Below are 21792 nucleotides of genomic sequence, written 5' to 3' on the forward strand. Positions count from 1 at the left end.
AAATTTATTCCGTTTGGTTTAGTGTAATGAAAAATAATATCACAGGTGTTGCTGAAAATGTCACATAAACGACCGAAATATAACGTTGATAAAAAGTATAAAAAAGCAATGAAAGCGATGGAAATTTCAACTCAAAACATTTTACAATAATTTAGGCAAATGACATTTCAAATTTATTCCCTTGCTTGTGGTATGATGCAAAACAATATAAACCGACACAAAGTCGAACAATAACCTGTTTCACTGCGCATGCATCCAGGATATTGACAATCGGAAACTTCAGTGTGATTACTTATTTTTCATATGTCATTTTCGGCATTCCCCGTCTGATACAGAAAACTTTATAATTGTATGAGCTTTAGTGATAACCTGTAAAATCGAAAGTATCATACCAGATTAAGTAATTGCACGGAAATCTGTTTTAACGGATTCACTATCCCAGCCCTTATCATAATGCGCACGACTGAGTCTGCTTTTGCGAGCAGTGCAGATAATGATCCGCCTGCACATCTGTGCAGTCTGATCATGATCAGCACTGTTCGCCATTCTGTAACTATCTTTTTGGTAAGCACCCCTTTTAACAGTTAATGGTACTGTCCAAATGGAAAGATGGACAACAATCTGACTAAAGTACATCTCCTATTACGCTACGCTTAGGATCTGAGAACGAGCTATTGATAGCCTCGTTCTGACAACCCTTTCGCTAGCCAATCATAGCATAACTTACAACATTTTGCATGTCTATAGTTAGCCTTGATTTTTGGTATTTACAAATCTTATGTCGTAATATGTCAGATAGCCGGTTAGCTCAGTCGGTAGGCCACTTGCTGTGGTCCCGGGTTCGAGCCCTTGATTGACTGCACATTTTTCTTACTCTTTGATATTCGAACAAGTCGTCTGATTGGTTCAAATAAAAATAGATTTTCGAAAATAAAAATAGCAGTATTGGAAATCCAAAATATACAGAAGACCATTGTGAATGGGTCATTCTCAGATCTTCGTTTAGAAGATCAAGTACTTTAGTCAGATTGGATGGACAAGTTCATCAGTGGAATTAAATAGGGTAAGGGTTAAAGGAAACATTACGTTCTGATACAAAATAGCTTGGTAGATTTGCATAAACCCCGATTAGTATTCAGTACACTCATATAGATTGAACGTCAAACCGACATAATTATAGATCATATGGTGACTTTCCAGCTATTGATGGTGGGGGACTACCCAAAGTGCCAGTCCTGTACATTATTTCATCACGGGCATACAACTGGAAAGAACCGGAACACGCCGGCTGACTTTCTCACATAAAAACACCCCGAGTGAGGCTTGAGTACTCATCGGTGACGGGTAAGTGATTTGAAATCAACGACATTAAAATTTGTCTTTCGAAATGTTTTGACTTGCTTGTCACGCTTTAATTATTGAGGTAGATTATACTTATTACTTTTATTTGATGTCACTTTTATTACTATACATTTTTCCGCACCTTTAAGTTTCATTATATACGTTTGAAACGTTTGTTAAAAAGACGCGATGATTTAGAGTTTGGGCATATATCTGATAACAAGTGTTGCTTAAACGTGCATCAAATCGGGGAACTCTGATTAATATCTTTAGCTAAAAATTAAACAAGAGCTGGATTTTCGGTGCAATTTCTTTCTATACTTTGTTCGTTTTGTTACGTTAACAGGCACAGTTAACCTCTTAGTGTTTCGTAACAAGTGCAACACTTATTTTGTGAATTGGAATATTGCGCCAATCTTTTTCCGTAGGAGTCAACTCGGAGAACGGTATGTATAGCACATTATATTTATAGCAAAATTGCACAGCTCTTTCTCCAACTGGAATCACAATGGGGTTTCAACTTTCCTAAGAAAACAATTCTTTCATTCTATGATTTGGAGTTGTTTGTTTTTTTTTTTTCTCGTAACGTAAGGCTAAGAGTTAAACAGTTTTGTATGAAATCAAATAACTATGGGTGCACATTTAACACTTTCTTCTAACTAGCTTAGGATCTTATGCCAGCTCGAATATCGGAATTCAACTTCATAGCTTTCCCAAATTACGATCCTAAAGATCGTGCGATAAATTGATGGGTCTTATTTGACTGTATATATTAAGCATAAATTAATTTTTACCAGTGTACTGGAACGGAAAACTTCTTTATATGTATTTTGCATAACAGTTGAAAACATTATCTTTATTATAAAGAAAACCTGTATTCAACGCTTATTTAAAAAATGATTTGATCTGTATGTTAAGCATTGTTGTCGCATTGAGGTTTGTTAGACATTCTGCATTGAAATAATTTCGCACATACGTGGCGATTAATACAGATAAAAAAACCTCTTTTGATAAAATCGCTTCCTCGGGTACCATCTCCTCGTTTCATATCGTTGTCGAAACTCATAAATGAGGCTTTAAGATACTAAGATTGGAAAAGAGATGTATAAGTGGAAAACCTAAATTTAATTAGCTTGTAATATAGAAGCAGGGGTCACGTAATATGATTTTACGATATATTTATTTCGGTGACTCCGTGTTCTAGTAACCTCCACAGCGTTACGGCAACACTTGTAAACACCTTTTCCATGTAAGAGTACTATATAGGGGGAAAAATTTCATTTTGTTTTCGCTTTAGGCTTAAAACAGTGTTTTTAATATTTTTTTAGGGGCTGGCACCCATATGGGCACCAAGACTGGACGGGCACCTGTGCCTTCAATTTATTCTATTACAATTGATTATTTATAAAATCGAACACAACATCTAATAGCAACCACCTACAACACCAACTGGTGAAAACAAAAACAAAATAGGTAAATAGTCTGTATGAATAAAATGGGTAACATTTATTTGTTTAGAAAATCTGTATCCAGAATTACTGGGGAAGAATATGGTTCATTTGCGCATGTGCATTGTCGACATATGCAGGCCGGACATCGGTCACTTTTTATTACTTGATCCGCAATGACTTTGCAGCATTTATTAGGAAATTTCAATTCGATATTATGCTCAATAGTGTAAGTGACGAAATTATCACCAGTCAACGTTTGTACAGTCCCCATTTTACATACCCCTTTCAGAGACGCACATGGAGTGAGTTTGGTAACTAAGAATAAATTCAACCTATCTCAATTTTTCAGCAAAGGTTAAGCTTTATTTTGATCCCAACCAATGTTAAATATTTGCAGTAATTAAAACGTTATAGGTAAAAAAAATCATTTTCTGACCGACTTTATCATCAGTACCATTATTATTATTATTATTATACATGCAGTCTTGGAATATCCGATAGAAGTAGAAGAAAAAATGAATCAACATGGTCTCCAAAAAAATATATTTGTTATCTGTTACCTTCGTCTGATTCTGAGTTTTTGAGCCATTTTGACCCTTAGGCTTCACCTATATGGTACTCAACTGGGTTCCGAATGAATTTGCTTTTAGAAGCTCAAAACATCATTTCAAAGTCGAATCTGTTTTTTAAATGACGATTGGGCCATACAAGGTTTTCTTATGGAAGGATTTGGTTGTGCGACGACTACCAAAACTAAAAAAGGGCTTTTAATCGAGAAAACAGATGACAAACCTGAAAACCCTTTGGACTCTATGCATTATTAGTACAGTCTGGATATATGCGAAAAAAAAGGAGAATACAATCACTGTATACCTTTGAATATTTTTCCTAATTCTGGGGCAATGGTTTCGTCCCATCTCACGAATTTTTCCAAAGAAAATTTCGAAAAATCCTCCATCGTCTGCATTTTAAAAATACAACACGAATAGTTGGCAGTGGCTAGAGACCCGGAACCGGTTCTCTAGCCAAAGTACCGTGCATAGGCTAGGGAACTGGAATTTTACTTCTATGCATAGAGCTGCCGAAATTCACTTTGTTTGTTTTGGTAAGTATTATGCATGTTATTATCTTAATGAATTTAACATTTCAATTTTCAGCAAGCAATGCCCTTTCATTTCTATGTTTACCATGTCTCCAGAAGTGTACTCGCCGCATACTGTCCGCCATATTGGAATGATAAAATAAACTAGTTCGAATGAATGCGGAAATCATAAGCATTGGAGCTAGCCGAAATAAACTTGAAATGTAAAATTAAAACAATAAAAGAAACATTTAAAAAAAATTAAGTAATTTCTGTTAATTAGTATATTGATCACATATCTTTGAACGTGAAATGCCGGGGTGTTACAAACTGATCAAAGAATCCGCATGAAGTTTTAATGGCAATTTAATTAGTTTGTATATCTATAAACATGTATTGACAAAAATGCAAATCAATATTATTTTATATTGAAATGATTTTAACGTAGTACATGTTGAAAGCAAATGATATTTAAAAACGGGAAAGCGAGTTTTCACGCATTTATTCGTACTAGTTTTTATCATTCCAATATGGCGGACAGTAAACGCAAATAAATGCAAGGGCACGGTACAGTTAATAAAGATAACAATACGCATGACATTTACCATTTAGCATTATGCATAGAAATAAAATTCCGGTACCCTAGCCTATGCACGCTATTTTGGTTAGAGAACCGGTTCCGGACGAATAAGTTCGCTGTCTAGGGAACCGATTCCGGTTCTCTAGCCACTGCCATTTCACCGCCTCTTTCGGTCTTCAGACGAGGTTACTCTCCTTTTGGTAATACGGTGTCGATATTCCCGAGTCCCGGGATGTAAAGGGCGGCCAAATCTAATTCCCGGGACCCGTAGACAATATTGTTTATCAAATTCCCGCCTGTCGGAAATGTTCTTCTGTCAAAAGTTCTGTATATAACCCGGGTGGGCAAAATATTGACAGGTGCATAAATGACACTTTAGAAACTGCAGAAAATAAAGAAACAAATCAGTGTGATAATCATAGTGAAAGCAAATTAAAACAGAAAAAAAAAGAAAAATTATAAAAAGCAAAAAACCATGTCCTCTCCAGAAAAAAGTATGGAAATAAATCTTGAGAACAAACTAGATAAAATCGATGAAAAACAAAACAAAGTATTGACAAAGATGACCGCTCTTTTATAAGAGAACTAATTAAAGAAACGGTAGAAGAAATGAAAGATCAATTGTTTGATCTGTTGTTAAACGCATTGAAATATTAGAAAATGAACTTCATAGCAAATTGGTTTCCACATCAAAGATATTCTCCCAAATGTCAGAAAATAAATCGGAGCTTCAGTGTTCAACAGAAAGAACAAAAGAAAAACTAAATAAACAAAATCAATTGCTCAAAAAGAATCGAAATGTTACATGAAAACGCAAACGAACAAGAACAATACAGCCGAAGAAACAATTTGAGAGTAGTTGGCATAAAATCTGATAAGATGCGCGAATCTTCCGCCGAAACTACTAACATGTTTTGAGAAATGTGCAAGGACAAATAAAAGATTGAGGTCCCGGAGGCAGAAATTGATATTGCGCATCGAGTCGGTAAATACAAACCCAACCAGAATCGGCCAATCAATGTGAAACTAGTAAGAAGGGAGGTAAAAGAAGACTTAATGAAAAAGGCAAAATTTTTGAAAGGAACAGGCATTTTCCTTAACCAAGACCTAACCCACAAAAGCCAGCAAGTGCTAATGTCATTACGCTTAAAGGTACCAAACAGAGCAGAAAGTGCATGGACAGTTGAAGGGAAAATATATGCAACATTCAAATCGACGAATCCGCAAAACCCCAAAAACACCATCACACGGCAGATCAAATACCCAGAATTTGATCACTGGTTGTCAATCCCCTGGCCGGAAAGGAGGGGACAACTCTGCGAAGTCCGTAGCCTAGGTGAACAAAACCTCAGACCAGAAAATTATTACTACCACCTGCAACAACTTAGATAATGTTTTACCTTGATGGTTAAATAAGAAATAGACTTAGATCTGAAGTGATTTGACATTTTTTTACATTTTTGGCGCCAAATGCTTTCGTTGTAGTTCGTACGTATTTCATCAATGAACATAGATTATGTAATTGTGAAAATATAGTGATTACTCCCCTTTATCATGATAAAATACTATTTATCAGGTATTTTCAGGATATAATCTGTGAAATTAATTTAGATATTATCTACATCTTGATAAACAATATATGTGCTACTGTTTTCAAAATATTATTGGTGTTAAGGTTATTTTTATTTTACTTGTCGGTATTAGATATGACAATTGTATATAAATGTCATTTCAGTTTGCATAACAATTACGCTTCATGACAGACACGCTTCAACACCGATATGAAAGTGTAGTTTCGTTTCAACATTTTGTGGAAAGTTCAATGTATGTAATATACGTATTAAAATAACATAGTGTAGCGACCAATTACGCCACTTTATTTGACAAAATAACAATTTCGTTATTTTTTTCAATCAGATTTATTGTACTAGATATTAATATATTTTGTTCATTTATACAAAATTAAATATGAATTAGATTATTAAAACATAATATTGGTAAAGGAATGTTATCGCTCTGGAGGTCGATTTTTGGAAACAAAATTATATATATATTAACTCATGATGTGTACTACTTGAGGCCTAGTTGTTTCCCGCCACATTAATAATCAGTCTGCTAAAAGCAGTAGTGATTCATTTTTCTGTTTTTAAGGTAGATATCTAAGATGAAATTAAACACGTTACTAATGTTTTCTTGCAGATTGTGTACATATTTGCCAGAGAAATGAATTAAGAAAATGTTATCAATAATGAATTATCACACATGTTTATAAATCGCTGACCGACTGATAGAAGCTACATATCATTTTGTTTTTTGTTTTAGAATTTTTTTTTGGAAAATCGATTATTAACTTTATAAAGTGGTTCAATGATTGCATTTTTTTGTACTTTTTGTATGAAAATATGAGCCGTGCCATGGGAAAACCAACATAGTGGGTTTGCGACCAGCATGGATCCAGACCAGCCTGCGCATCCGCGCAGTCTGGTCAGGATCCATGCTGTTCGCTAACAGTTTCTCTAATTGCAGTAGTTTAAAAGCGAACAGCATGGATCTGACCAATGCGCGGATGCGCAGGCTGTCTGGATCCATGCTGTCGCAAACCACTATGTTGGTTTTCCATGGCGCGGCTCATATATAGTTTTGTATAAATGTCATAAAAATGTAACATAGCGCAGGTTATATTCAATACTTCGTGTGTAAGCAATATTCAGATATATTTATATTACTGAAAAAAGTACAAAGGCTTTTTTTTCTAACGAGATACAAATGCAAATGATTAAATCAAATAGAAATCTATATATTAAATGCTCAATTTCCCCCTTCTTTTATTTAGTTTTCGATAGAAGGTAGAAATGACGGGCGGTTGTAAAAGTGTCAGCGCATGTATCATGTTGTCTTAACCTGTTATTCTTTTGTATTGGGTTTTTGCTCTTCTACACCAATATAAGGGAATATTTTGTCAGCCTATTGAACAAGACAATATGTTATTTGTATAATAAAGCTCAGAAAGCATCTACATATTTGACCAGTATATTTTCTACCTTTTCGTATTCAAGAAGCATTTTCTTTGTTATGTTACCATTGTGTTTTTCATGTTTAGAATTTTATGACTACCTTGGTTTTTTTATATCTTATTTCAGGACATAAAATATGGTTAGTACTACAATTTATACATATAACGTGAATGGAATCTCAGACAAAAATAAACGAAATAATTAAGGTTTCTCAATGGATTAAGTCGAAGAAAGCAGATATTTGTTTACTGCAAAAAGTACATTATCATGAATCCTTTAAAGATATATGGAAAACAGATTGGGGAAAGGGTGATATCATATGTAGTGGAAATAGCTCCAGTCAAGAAGGGGTGGCAATATTATTTTAAAGAGGGTTTAAATGTAGATGTCATAAAAACTTTTGAAATAGAAATCGGCCGATTACTTGCTGTTCAAGTAAAAAATCAAAACAGAGATGTTATAATTATAAATATCTATGGTCCAAATAAAGACGATATATCGTTGTTTCAAAAACTCGAAACCTTTATAAAAGACAAGTCAGACCAATATATCATGGGTTTCAAAAACTCGAAACCTTTATAAAAGACAAGTCAGATACCAAAGTTTAATAATTGGTAACTTTTAAATCTATTATAGAAATATTTGATCTCGTAGATTCGTACAGAATTCTAAATCCAGACAACTTGGCTTACTTGGCGTTCAACTGTAAAACCGAATATTGCATGTAGACTGGACTATATATTTATTTCAAATGATATATTGAACTTAATGAAAAAGTCAGACATCAAAACAAGTTTTAGATTGGACCACTCCATCGTATTTATTGAAACAGATTTCGATCCAGTAGAGAGGGGACCAGGTGTTTTTAAATTAAATAACAGCATCCTGTTAGACGCTGAGTATAAAGAAAATATTTCGAACTCAATAAAAAAAATACGAGACATAAATAAAGACTCAAACCCGCAAACTCGCTAGGAAATTATAAAAAGTACAATTAGAAATGAAACAATTAAATACTCAATATATGAAACGTAAAAGGAGAAGGAATTAGAAAATAATCTTTTAAAAGAGATCAAAAGATTAGAAAGTAAATTAAAAGAAAACTTTAATGAAGAAACATCCAGAAAACTGAATCTAAAGAAAACAGAGCTGGAAGAGTATTATGATAACAAAATTAACGGCATCATTACAAGAATTAAAAGTTATAAAATAGATAACTTGGAACGAAATATCAAGTATCTCAAAAATTTAGAAACAAAAAGCGCAGAAAGTAAAATTATAAAACACCTTAATATAAATGGCATGATAATAACAAACCAAAATGAAATTTTGAAAGAACAAAAATGGTATTAAGAAAGTCTCTATAAGGAAAAGGATCAAACAGAATCAGTGTATAACTTTTACGATGAAACTAAAATACCAAAATTAGAAGAAAATGAAAGCCAGTTATGTGAAGGGGAAATTACTGAGGAAGAATGTAAGATAGCAATAAAAGATATGAAAAATGGTAAAAGCCCAGGGTCTGATGGAATAAATATAGAATTTTATAAGATATTTTGGAACGAAATAAAAATGGACATGATAAATTCCTTTAGTTATTCTTTTGAAAAAGGTTTCCTTAGCCAGCTTCAGGCACAGAGTTTAATAACTTTGTTACCAAAACCAAATAAAGAGTTATGATCTTTCCTTCCAAACTGGAGACTAATAAGTTTATTAAATGAAGACTAAAAAATCGTAACCAAAGTAATCGCAAATAGAATAAAAATGATTTTAGATAAATTGATTGAATAGCCAGACTGGCTTTACTAAAGGTAGATATATAGGAGAAAATATAAAACTCTTATATGATGTTACTGAATACTCTGAACATAACGATTCCCCTGGACTGGAAATGTTTCCTCCCTTTACTTTAAACAACAAAATCTAAATACAAGGGTAGTCTTCTTACTTCTTTTTTCCTTTCTTTTTTTTTTCTTCTCTCGCCTATTAACATATTATTGTTATTTATAACCAGTACGTTCCTTAAAATGGCCAACATCTACTATAGGTATATGTTTAAAATAGTACAAGATATTATTAAAATGTAATGTAGATATATATTGTGACAAACAAACGGGTCTTAAACGTGGTTCCAGAAAAGAAAAAAAAAAAAAAGCAAAGCGATACTTTTTAATTGAAAAGAGTAGCATAGGCGCCGGTTTGGCATCAAGACTGCGCATGTGTGAGAATGACGTCAGGCGCGGCGGCCATTTTGAATTCTATTTTTAGAATGCCATCATCTTTTTATTTTAAGAATGACTGAAGAAATACTGAAAAGGACTTTATGTACTATGAAAAGAAAATGTCTCCCCGAAGTATACGGAGCTGACTCGTATACCTATCTAGGGCGTGGTCGCGCAAATTGAGGGTCAGGTGCTCAGCCCTAGACGGGGAGATAACATGAAAACAAAATATTACAAGAAAATCAAATAGTATATGAATTATATTTAATCATATAAATTCATCTCAGACCTAAATGAACAAATACATGTTTTTAATTAAAACAGATTATATTAGAAAGCAAAGAACATTACTAATCTAAAACGAAATATTTATCACATTAAAACTAAAACATTAAACATTGTTTAAGAGAAATACATGTTTAAAAAGCAAGATTTACTGAAGATTACTTTTTTTGTCGACGATGCGTACCCCTCGGCGTCCGCTAAGTAAATGCCCATGTATCTGTTTTAACAAGAGGTCATTCAAATGAACTCATAGTCTAATTTTAGAATGAACTTTCGACGTCGGTGCAACTATTATTAGGTACTGTATACTCATAGCGATGGTCATTAATCAAACAAGTCTTTGATGGTTGAGCTTTGGTATTCATGCGTAAATTTGTACCGGATGAAAAAGTCATTAAATTTCCATTCGGCAGTCAGGCGTGAAAGTGCACTTTCTGCCTCTCTGAGTCCATGCGGCAAACTCATTATCTTTTCCGGAATAGCTGTGAAGCGTGAAAGTGCACTTTCTGCCTCTCTGAGTCCATGTGGAAAACTCATTAAGTTTCCTGACATGGAATTCAGGCGTGACAAAGTACTCGATGCCTATCGGAGCAAGTATGGAAAACTCGTTATCTTTAAATTTCACCGGCTTGGAACTCGGGTGTTAGTGCCTCTTTCATACCATCAATAATATGATGTTAAAGAACATTTTGATTGTTTTCTAAAAAATTTGCCAACATTTTCAATGACCATCTAGAGTTTTAGAACCGGTAAGGTACTTTTTGAGAAGGTTGCTAAAACCATCAAAACTAAGACGTTATAGGGTCCATTTTTACATTTTGGGTATGTGACATTTTTGAAAAGCCTATAAGGGTGCAATTTGCCATAACCTAGGTGCCAACCGGAAATGAAGTCATTAAATTTCAAAGTCATCGTACAGGCTCGGGACCGGTACCGTTAGAAAGATCTTTTTAAGTAGCTTCGGAAAATATATACTCTTATGGGTCTATCTCTATCCGTTTTCCAGATATTGAGGTTAAAACCGAAATCATTCATCCGGAAACACCCGGCTTCACGCCTTTATTATTAAAGATAACGTAGGCATGTTTGGTATCTAACCGAAGGTCTCGACGAGTACTATAAGTTTGTACACTCAAACAGGAAGTGAAATCAATCATGCGTAAAATTCATATTTTCAGCGCGTTCCAAGACTCGGCAAGAAGTTTCGGAAAATATATTTTGATAATCGTATTTCCAAAAGGGACCGAAAAATGAGCAAAAATCACTCAAGCATTAAATGCCGGCTTACTCCTTCATAATTGAACTAAATCAAGGCATGTAACCAATGGTCTCGATAAGTACTGTCAGGCAATAAACTTAAACCGGAAGTCAAATCACTCATGGGAGAAATACGTCAAAGTCAGTTTACCTGATCCTTACATTTTAATATCCAAAATGGCAGGGAATAAATTTACAGGGAGAAATATAATAAATAGGGCCAAAGCAATGTTCTGATTAGTCAGTATAGCTTATACCAAGGCTCTGATTGGCTAGTGATATGACGCATTCTGATTGGTTGTATAGATTTAATTCTCAAAGAAAGGCTAGCTTACTTGTTAAAACTTGTCAGTGATTTGTTTGGTTCAAAGCTGTTCCAAACTGGAATATCTATTTTTAACCGGGCAATCAAAATTAATAGGAATGACCATTGTTACATCAGACAAAATCATTCTGACCTCAGAACTGAAATCATGGAAAGTAACTCGGGAGTATTCGAGGATATGATGAATTCCTTCGCTGCTGATCTAAAGGAAGTGTGTCCAGTACATCACAAAGTACGGATTTATGTAGCACATTTCAGTAAAGTGCATCTTGGGATTTCCACAGACACTTTTGTAGAAATATTTACAGCCTATATAAGAAACAGGACGAATTTAAATGTAGACTTCTCCATCATTCACACTGATGATCCATATAGAGACATGTGGGATAGTTTGCCTGATGGTCATTATTTGGTGGATATGGAGTGCGCATTATATATTAGTACAGGGACATAACAAAAACAAGAATAGAGTTCGAAATGAATTACTCTACATGGATATATATGCTCCGACAATACATGAGCAAATATCATCCGAAAATAGAACTCAAGTGGTGCGAACATAGCTTGCAACCAAATTCCTATTGCCCCTGTAACATCATGCAAACAGAAATTGGTAGATAAGAGCATTTTAAAGTGTTTGACTTGAACTTGTTGCTGAATTGTGTTGATCAATTACACGAATTTTTTTATTAAAGACAGGCTAAAGAGGCAGTTTTAAATAGTATAAATGATGGATGTGCTACCATTGGATCTCTGTAGAAAAATATTTTCCGACTGTGTAGAAAGACCCTACATACCGTTATATTACATGCTGGACTATGGGCCGTATAAAATGGCTCTTGGCAAAATAATAGCACAATTTTTTTCCCCAAGGATGCATAAAACAGTGGTTAAAGCAAAAGAGCACTTTTACATCTTTTAAAGACACTTTGATTGATATGATTCGGTTTCATAAGATGAATTTGAATATTAAGGCAATCAGTGAAAGTGACTGGATGACGTATATACCTGAGAATGAGGAAATAGCGCCTTATGTCAACGATGTGATACGAGGAGGTGGCCAAATCTTTCAATACGATTGGTTTCCAGTCTAAGGGAATAATAATAAACATGATTTAATTTTACTTACAAAATTTGTAGATATCATTGATGCAAACCTTCATTTAGAATTGCGAGAGACGCTTATTGAGAAGTATGATATCACTTTGTGAAAACGATGTTGAATAAATAAAATACAATAAACAAATATGTTGTTTTATTTGTGTACACCACCACGGCTACCAACGCTTTATCATATATTTCTGCCAACTCAAATTCAAATGTATAGGTTATAAATAACAAAGACATATTGTTCTTTCAATCTTTCATTGCCAAAGCTTGTATCACTAATACAGTCTACATGTATCAACTAAAATAAGACAAAATAAAGTCATCATTCAACTTCTTGCAATGCACGTCAACCCGTTTTTTAAATGTCCTTCATTTTTCGTCCAGAACATCGGTTCATAATGTAATAAACGCAATATAGCCCGCATATGTTTAAATCTGTATCTTATATTTGACTGAAGTTCATCCAATAACGCTTCTTTAACACTTGCTCAAAATGAACTTTGTAGTGCTCTGGTCTATTACCTAGTGAATCGAAAAATTCGTCGGGTCCTCTCTTAGGAAAATAAGAGGCCACCCAATGTTTTCCTGATCCCCGGCTCGTGTCTGTATTTGAAATGACGTATTGTCCCCTACGTATCTGAAGTTGATCCGCAGCACATATTGTCACAGGGTACTCTTTAAACATTTCCTTGAGTTCATAGTTATTCATTTTTTAATCGAAAAGGTTATCACGTAAACGGTGTTGTTCTGGGGTGCTCGATTTTAAGTCCATTAGAAGGAAGAGGAGAGGAGGAGGAGGTAAATGAGGAAGAGGAGGAGGAGTGGAGGTGGTGCAGGAGGAGAGGAGGAGTGGAGGAGAAGGAGGAGATGGAGGAGGAGGTAGTGAAGGAGGATGATGAGTGGAGGGAGAGGAGGAGGTGGAGGAGGAGGAGATTGTGGAGGAGGAGAAGGTGGAGGAGGAGATGGAGGTGGAGGTGGAAAAAAGGGAGTAGAAGGAGGAGGTGTTTTTGGTATATACAGTAGCTCTTAACATCTTCAGTCATAGTTTAATTGACTTTTGAATTATGCGATTTATATATGACTTGTGCGTGTGATCCCTGAGTGACAAATGAGAATGCGTTTATCACTCACCAGTCAGAGCATTGCTATAAGCTATACTGACTATTCAGAACGTTGCTTTGGCTCTATTTACTATATTTCTCCCTGTAAATTCATTCACTGCAATTCTGGATATTTAAGTGTAAGGATCAGGTAAGCTTACTTTGACGTATTTCTTGCATGAGTGATTTGACTACCGGTTTAAGTTTATTGTCTGATAGTACTTATCGAGACTTTTGGTTACATGGCTAACTTTAGTTCAATTATGAAGAAGTAAGCCGGCATTTAACGCTTGAGTGATTTTGGCTTATTTTTCGGTCCTTTTTGGAAATACGATTATCAGAGTATACATTTTCTGAAACTTCCTGACGAGACCTTTCTAACGATACCTCACTTGATCAGGTTTGAGTCTAGGAACGCGCAGAAAATATGAATTTCATTTCCGGTTTGAATGTACCAACTTATAGTACTCGTCGAGACCTTCGGTTAGATACCCAATAAGCCTATACTATCTTTAATGATAAAGGCGTGAAGCCGGGTGTTTCCGGATGAATGATTACGGTTTTAACCTCAATATCTGGAAAACGGATAGAGATAGACCCATAAAAGTACAAGTTTTCCGAACCTACCTGAAAAGATCTTTCTTACGGTACCGGTCCCGAGCCTGTACGATGACTTTGAAATTTAATGACTTCACTTCTGGTTGGCACCTAGGTTATGGTAAAGTGCACCCTATATGCTTTTCAAAAATGTCGGATACCCAGAATGTAAAAATGGACACTATAACGTCTTATTTTTGATGATTTTTAGCAACCTTCTCAAAAAGTATCTTACCGGTTCTAAAACTCTAGAAGGTCATTGAAAATGTTGGCAATTTTTTTAGAAAACTATCAAAATGTTCTTTAACATCATATTATTGATGGTATGAAAGAGGCACTTAGACTCGAGTTCCAAGTCGGTGAAAGATAACGAGTTTTCTAAACTTGCTCCGATAGGCATCGAGTACTTTGTCACGCCTGAATTCCAAGCCAGGAAACCTAATGTGTTTTCCACATGGACTCAGAGAGGCAGAAAGTGAACTATCACGCTTCAGCGCTATTCCGGAAAAGATAATGAGTTTACCACATGGACTCAGAGAGGCAGAAAGTGCACTATCACGCCTGACTGCCGAATGGAAATTTAATGACTTTTTCATCCGGTACAGATTTACGCATGAATACTAAAGCTCAACCATCAAAGACTTGTTTGATTAATGACCATCGCTTTGTGCATACAGTACCTAATGATAGTTGCACCGACGTCGAAAGTTCATTCTAAAATTAGAATATGAGTTCATTGGATGACCTCTTGTTAAAACAGATACATGGTCATTTACTTAGCGGACGCCGAGGGGTACGTATCGTCGACAAAAAAGTGATATTCAGTAAATCTTGCTTTTTTTAAACATGTATTTATCTTAAACAATGTTTAATGTTTTAGTTTTAATGTGATAAATATTTCGTTTTAGATTAGTAATGTTCTTTGCTTTTTAATATAACCTGTTTTAATTAAATTTGTTCATTTAGGTCTGAGATGAATTTATATGGTTAAATATAATTCATATTCTATTTGATTTTCTTGTAATATTTTGTTTTCATGTTATCTCCCCGTCTAGGGCTGAGCCCCTGACCCTCAATGTGTGCGACCACGCCCTAGATAGGTATACAATATACTTCATATACTTCGGGGAGACATTTTCTATTCATAGTATATAGAGTCCTTTTCAGTATAATAGTAATAAAATAGATTTATAACGATCGTTTTTTTTTTGTTTTTTTTCCAGGCCCCATATGGGTAACACCATTTAGTTCCCCGTCATTGGCATAATATGGGTCGGGGAGAATCCGCCTATAAGCCTTACATTTTTCAATGAGTTATTTTAATGAAATAATTAGAATCTGTATAATACAATTTTTAACAAGTAGTACGCATTTATATTCACAATGAACTTATTAATGTACCGTAGACATAGAACTAGTACATGTATGCTATAATATATTTTAAAACAAAATAATAATAAAAAAACCCACACAAAACAAAACAACCCATTCGCTATATGATATCAGTGACTTGTCGAAAGCGAAAGGTGACAAGGTTGAGATGCGGGAAGATTGCTTTCTTGAATCAAAATCTTATCTGTAGTTACGTCCCCTTAGCCTTTAAACAATTCCGTCACTACAGAGTTTCAATAAAACATTCAATAACATTTCTAAAATTTAAGCCTTCAATTTTCAATACCTGTATTAAAATTTGATTGTTATTTGCTGACTTTAAAATTTCTGTTAAAACGTCTTAAGAAGTTGTTTGTATTATTGTGGTTCATACCTATTTCGATTACTTCAATAGCCCATTTTGATTCAAAAATATTAAAGTTATTTAAGATCTACATATTAAAGGGGGCTGTTCATATAAGCCGATATGTCAGCAAGTTTTAGGTAAAATGTGAGAATTAAGCTTTAAAGAAAGGTCTTGAAATTTCTCTGTCAAAACATTCCTTATCTTTGGCAAAATCACATTTCCCCACATCCTCAAATGTATTAAAGTTTCTGGATTGTTGTTTACATGGTATGATAATTTTCCCATCTGATAATTTCATTTAAGCTTTAGTCGGTATTCCGTATAAAAAAAAATAGCCCTATGTATTAAATTCCACTTGAACTGTTTCGCCTTTTTTGAAGAGTAAGAACGTGAATTTGAATCAAGATTTTTTTTCCAAGGGTGGTGGAAGGTGACTATTTAGGCGTTGTCCATTTATGTTCGGACTTGACTTTTTAACTTTTTCCTATTCAAAATCGCGGACATTTGTTTAGTTTTAGAATTTTCCGGCGTTATATAATTTCGTGAAATATCTTTAAATGAGTTCGTAGATTAAATGATAATTTAATTCACCTCTGAAATCCGTCGCTTTTAAGTGCTGCAATATCTTTTTTTGGAATGCTCGATTTAATAATGTTCCTTTCGGAGATCCAGTTGTCGCTTATTTTTCAATAATTGTAACAAGTTTTCAGATGGAAAATAAAAGTACTTTCTTGAAAAATCCCAGATTTGTTCTCACTTAACCCTGACTATCGAAAAGAATAGTCTGACTCTTTAAAAAGGATTCCCGAAATTTAAAAGGGTCGCGGCGATGTTTTATTTCATTATTGCCAAAAATTTTACATACTTCCTATGTCCTTGTTGTTTCTGGACTGTAGCCGTTTCTAAATCTAGAACAATTGCTTTATGCTACTTTATAGTAGTTACTAATTTTCTTTGATGCAGACATAATTTCTACTGTGGAGCATTTGCCGAGACAAAAATGTTGTGAAAACATTCTTATCATAAAATTGTAATAGTATTTTGCAATATGCATTCGTCAGTTTGGGGATTCAGAAAGTTTATTTGTTTGTTTGTTTTTGGGTTTTAAACGCCGTTTTATTCAACGTATTTCAGTCATGTAACGCGGGCAGTACTATCCAGTGTGTTCTGGAATTTGTAAGTACAAACCTGTTCACTCCATACATTCAATTTACCCATTCCAACACTTTATCTTTCCCCATCATACTCCCCCATAACCCACTAATACACCCCCCAACCCCTCTACCATGTAGATAACCCGAACCCCCAACTAACTCCCTCCCTCCCGAGGATCGAACTCGCGACCCCGCGATCCGTTAGACCAACCGCTCTTACCTACTACTGAGCTAAGCGGGCGGGCTGGATCAGAATGTAATATTTTATAAAACATTTTAAGTATAGACCCTGCAAAGAATATTTTGGGTAGTATATTCACTACTAAGCCCTCCGTCTTCTGGTTTAGTTAACTAAAATAGTACTTTTTCTCGCTCTAAGATTATATCAAATATTCCATAAAAATTATCTCATTATTCATTTTCAAGTCTACAAATTTACTTTTTTTCATTGGTAATTCCACCTTAATTAATTTCTATTTCAGAAACTTAATAACGCGTATCCCTACAACAAAGTCTTTTAAAAATAAGAATTTTTACCATTCAATTTTTTATTTTAAATTAACCCCCCCCCCCCCCCCCCCCCCCCCACAGTTAAATCTCCTTGATTTCCATACTTTGTAGCACACAGGTTTTCTATTCTTTGTTTATTTTTTTTTTATTCATCCATATCTTCAATAGCCATCAATATTTGTAGCCCGTGGCATTTCAACAAGCCCAATGTTCTTAATGTTAATTTCTCCGCCCCTCCTGTTGAGTGTGTGTGTGTGTGCTCTGTTGAGTTATTTCGGAGTACTGTTCGTTAATTTACCAATAAAAAGTACTGGTTGTTTTTTTTTTTTTTTTTTTGTTTTAAATTTGGCGCCTGCAAGCTTTTTCGTAAACCTTTAGATTTTGAAAATAGATGCGGTAGACAAGTTTGATTTTGTTTTGCCAGAAAAGAAATTGCGTGGTCGTTCTACATATTGCCTTAAGTTTGATTTCTAAATTTTCAATTGATTTATGAGATGGGAGTTTAATGCCCTTTTATGTTTGTATCTGCTCTGACACCGGCATGCCATAGGTTCTGCCTGCAGATATAAAGATAACGGTGCCACGGGACAGCCTTGTTTTATAGACTTGATATTGAGAAGTATTCCGTTATAACCCATTTGTTTGTATAGCTGCTTTTGAAGCCTAAAAGAAACATTTTGAATCCATTTTCCATATTTACGTTCCGAAACCCTATTTTTCTTAACATATATCGACCCACTCCCATTCTACTCTGTCAAAGGCTTTTGTTTGTCTAGAAAAACTAATTATACCGTTCTTGATTTTTTCGAGGTCTTAAAAATCTATCAAGTCTTGATTAAACTGTTTGCTTCATTTAAATTTCTCCCTTTTAATAAAACCTTTTTGATCAGTATTAAGCGGTTTCAGCCTTTCGGCTATGATTTTTGAAATTATGTTGTTATCAACATTGAGCAAAGTTAGCCGACCCCAGTTTTTGAGATTTTCTTTTTCTCCATTTTTATATAATATACAGCTATTATCCCCTTTGTATTGTAAATCCACTTAACACAAATTTTCTAACAACATTCTCTAACTGACTACGAACAAAATCTCTTTTAATCAGCTACCAAAATTGTGGTACCAATTGGCAATAAGTCCTCCTCTCGTGTGAGGCTTTAAGACGTTAAAAGCCCTAATTCTACTCTTTATATTTCGTCCTTCATTTACTCTGATTCCTAAAGCATGTGCTAACTTTTTCAATTTATTTTTGTTGTTTTTCATGTGATATTAATTTCAGTCCGCTGCACGCCGAAATTTTCTACGTCAATAACTTCTGATGAAAATAGCGACTTAAAAATATGGAACGCTTCACGCATTTGCGCTTGTCCATCCTTGCCAGGGGCCAGCTAATCTTCTCCTGTATCGTTCCAATTTTAGTATATGTTACTGCTGAAGCAATTACAATCGTTTCTAATTTATAACATTTTGAAGTTCATACTTAACTAGAACAGATGATGGCATTCTAAAAAGTAGATTCAAAATGAGCAGCCTCGCATGCAGTCCATTCTCTCGCCATGCGCACGTCTTGATGCCAAACGGACGCCTATACTGCTGAAAAGACCGATTACGCAGAAAACATTCTGCACGGACGCGAAAAATCCCGGTTTTCTCAACAAATTGTCGTTCAGTAGGCGTTCTGTTGAGGCTTGCAGCGAGCGAGAGCTACAGAAATATCATAAATGTAAAGTACGCGTCTAAATTACGAACTATGGATAATTGGACTTTCTGTTTTAACATAATGTCCGCAACGGAAACCTCTTGAATATAGACTGAGGGCGCATTCTATCTTAAGAATTATTAAAATCCAGGGGACACAATGCACCACTTCTGTCGATATAGTTTAGAATTTTAAAAACAGACAAAAGATAGAATTAATCATTATTAATAAAAAATTGACACTCTGATTAAATGTATTATTATTGCATGTAAGTATGCTACCATCTTTCTCTATTTACGAATAGGTCGTTCCAGTAGAACTGAATTTGTAAAGTGAACAAGGGTAAACTTAACTCAAATTTCGAGAAATTGTGTCGAAAGAGAAATCCATACGAGTAGGTATTGCAAAAAAGTTGGACTATATATTGGATTCAGAAATGGAAAATTTACAAGAAGCAAATGACACTAACTGGGAGTTTCGCTATAAAGTCGGCACGCATTATTATGTCACGACTTGAAAAAACATAGACGAGGCGTCTCACGCTAAACCTCAATCAATGGAAAGCGCATTATCGTGATCGGGGGTGGATGTTATAGACTGAGGAACATATGGCAGGATGCAGCAAAATATGGAATAGAGGTAAGATACGTTTAAGCATGATGATGAAATGAATATTTACCAGTTTAATCCGTTTGTATTCTCGGTCTCATAATTACGTGAAGTAAAGTCCGTATCTAGTATTGCACTGATAATAACGAAAATTTCACATAAGGAACATGTAAGGCTGCCAACATTAGATTTAAAAAAAAATGATTTAAAGTTCGTTTTTGATAAACTGTTATAAATAAATATCTAGGATTTATTAGTATATCAATACAAATAATTTTGAAGACCATTAGGTGGGCGCCAGAATGAATGAACTAATCCCCCGCAAATATGATAGCAGGACACGGTTTATGTTCAGACTTTAAGAAGATAATGTTACCAAATTCCCTCGTGAACTACCGCGTAACCACATGCCTTTGACTTGGGACAATATTGATGTTAAGGTATTTAGTGAAACGACAATATCAGATAAACTGTCATTAGGTTATTCAGAAGTCGAAAACTGTGACGTGTTACAACGGGAATGTTGCCATATGACACTGCTACGAAGCTATGCACAATTGTCCCAACCAAGATAAAAAATGCATGACCACAAAGATGCTTGAATATCTGTCAATTAAAACCGGATCTATGTTAATGATGTTTCTCAGACTGATCATTTCACTATTTCTTCATTGTTCTTGCATTTTAATTCCACTGTCTATTTATGCTTCTTTCTATAATTTTCTAGAGTGGCAATTGTTTGTTTGCAGAGAATATGGCATTATTCTCACGAGAAGTGAGCAATGCATTGTAAACAAATTTGAATCTTAGTGCTGGAAAGGACATGCGTAAACGAAACATGGGGGGGGGGGGGGGGACGCATACTGTGTTCCGGACGTTTAGAAAGACGCACACGCCATAAAATTCCATTTTATTTTATGTCTTGCTGTCATAATAATTTGTATGTTTGATATATTCATAATGTTACACATAAGCACAGATAGTGCATGACTCTCCTTTCATGCTATCATTGCTATAATTACTGTTAATAATAGGATTTGGGTCATTTGTGGCTGATGTGGGTTTATTATGTAGATAGCTGGATCCCAGCTTCACGCATTATGTCATATAAAAAAGTTAAAGGAACCAGATATTAGATAGAGTTAGTACTCGTGAAACGTTATATCTAAATTTGGACCAATCAAAAACAAGGTCTAAAAATAGCACGTCAGCTAAGGTATAAATAGGTACATGGATGGCAGAGAGGTCAATCGGTATCCAGCTGTTGAAGAAGACGCATCGGGATTCAACTAATAATTTTACCCAGTCATTTGATAAGGCCGACTATTGCAGTTACCATGTCAGGGCGGATAAAAATTATTAAAAAGAAGACTTTGGAAGTTAGGTTCATTAGACTAAATAGAGTTGCAATTAGGTTCGAGTTATAGGGCCAGCGCATAGGAGTTTACCTTAAAGGTAACTGAATGCTATAACGATAGCAAATATAGGCTGAGCATCGGAAAGCGGAGACAGAGACCTAGAATCTGGTAACCTACTGAGATATACGACGGTTCAGCGTTATTGGCGAAGGAAGTATAGCCAAGGCATCAGAGATTACACATACATGGTAAGTTGAATGCTAATATGATGCATCATATGTGGCCGCCTGAGCATCCAGGACGTCAGGGTAATCATAAAAGTTAGAGAGAAAACGAGGCCCGAGCATCTATGCTAGTAGGACCC

At 34.8% G+C, this 21792-nt stretch overlaps 1 protein-coding gene, 1 long non-coding RNA gene and 1 other non-coding gene across 3 annotated transcripts in view; 2 read left to right on the top strand and 1 right to left on the bottom strand.

Moving 5' to 3' along the window:
• Positions 1–1204: 1204 nt before the first annotated feature.
• LOC128551181 (uncharacterized) lies at positions 1205–19948 on the top strand. Its single transcript, XR_008368672.1, has 3 exons — positions 1205–1344; positions 1688–1787; positions 19766–19948. It is a non-coding gene; the product is annotated as an uncharacterized LOC128551181 (long non-coding RNA).
• On the bottom strand, positions 19097–19203 carry LOC123543197 (U6 spliceosomal RNA). The gene has a single exon (XR_006684906.2). It is a non-coding gene; the product is annotated as a U6 spliceosomal RNA (small nuclear RNA).
• Positions 19949–20007: 59 nt separating the features above from the next.
• LOC123541962 (carnosine synthase 1-like) overlaps positions 20008–21792 on the top strand; it is a gene marked incomplete at its 5' end in the record, with an annotated part of 58851 nt that continues 57066 nt past the window's right edge. Inside the window, one exon of the mRNA XM_053531259.1 lies at positions 20008–20100. Within this exon, the coding sequence (XP_053387234.1) occupies positions 20008–20100 (93 nt within the window). The remainder of the gene's footprint in view (positions 20101–21792) is intronic.

The sequence above is a fragment of the Mercenaria mercenaria genome, chromosome 19 (genome assembly GCF_021730395.1).
Source record: "Mercenaria mercenaria strain notata chromosome 19, MADL_Memer_1, whole genome shotgun sequence".
Lineage (NCBI taxonomy): Eukaryota > Metazoa > Mollusca > Bivalvia > Venerida > Veneridae > Mercenaria > Mercenaria mercenaria.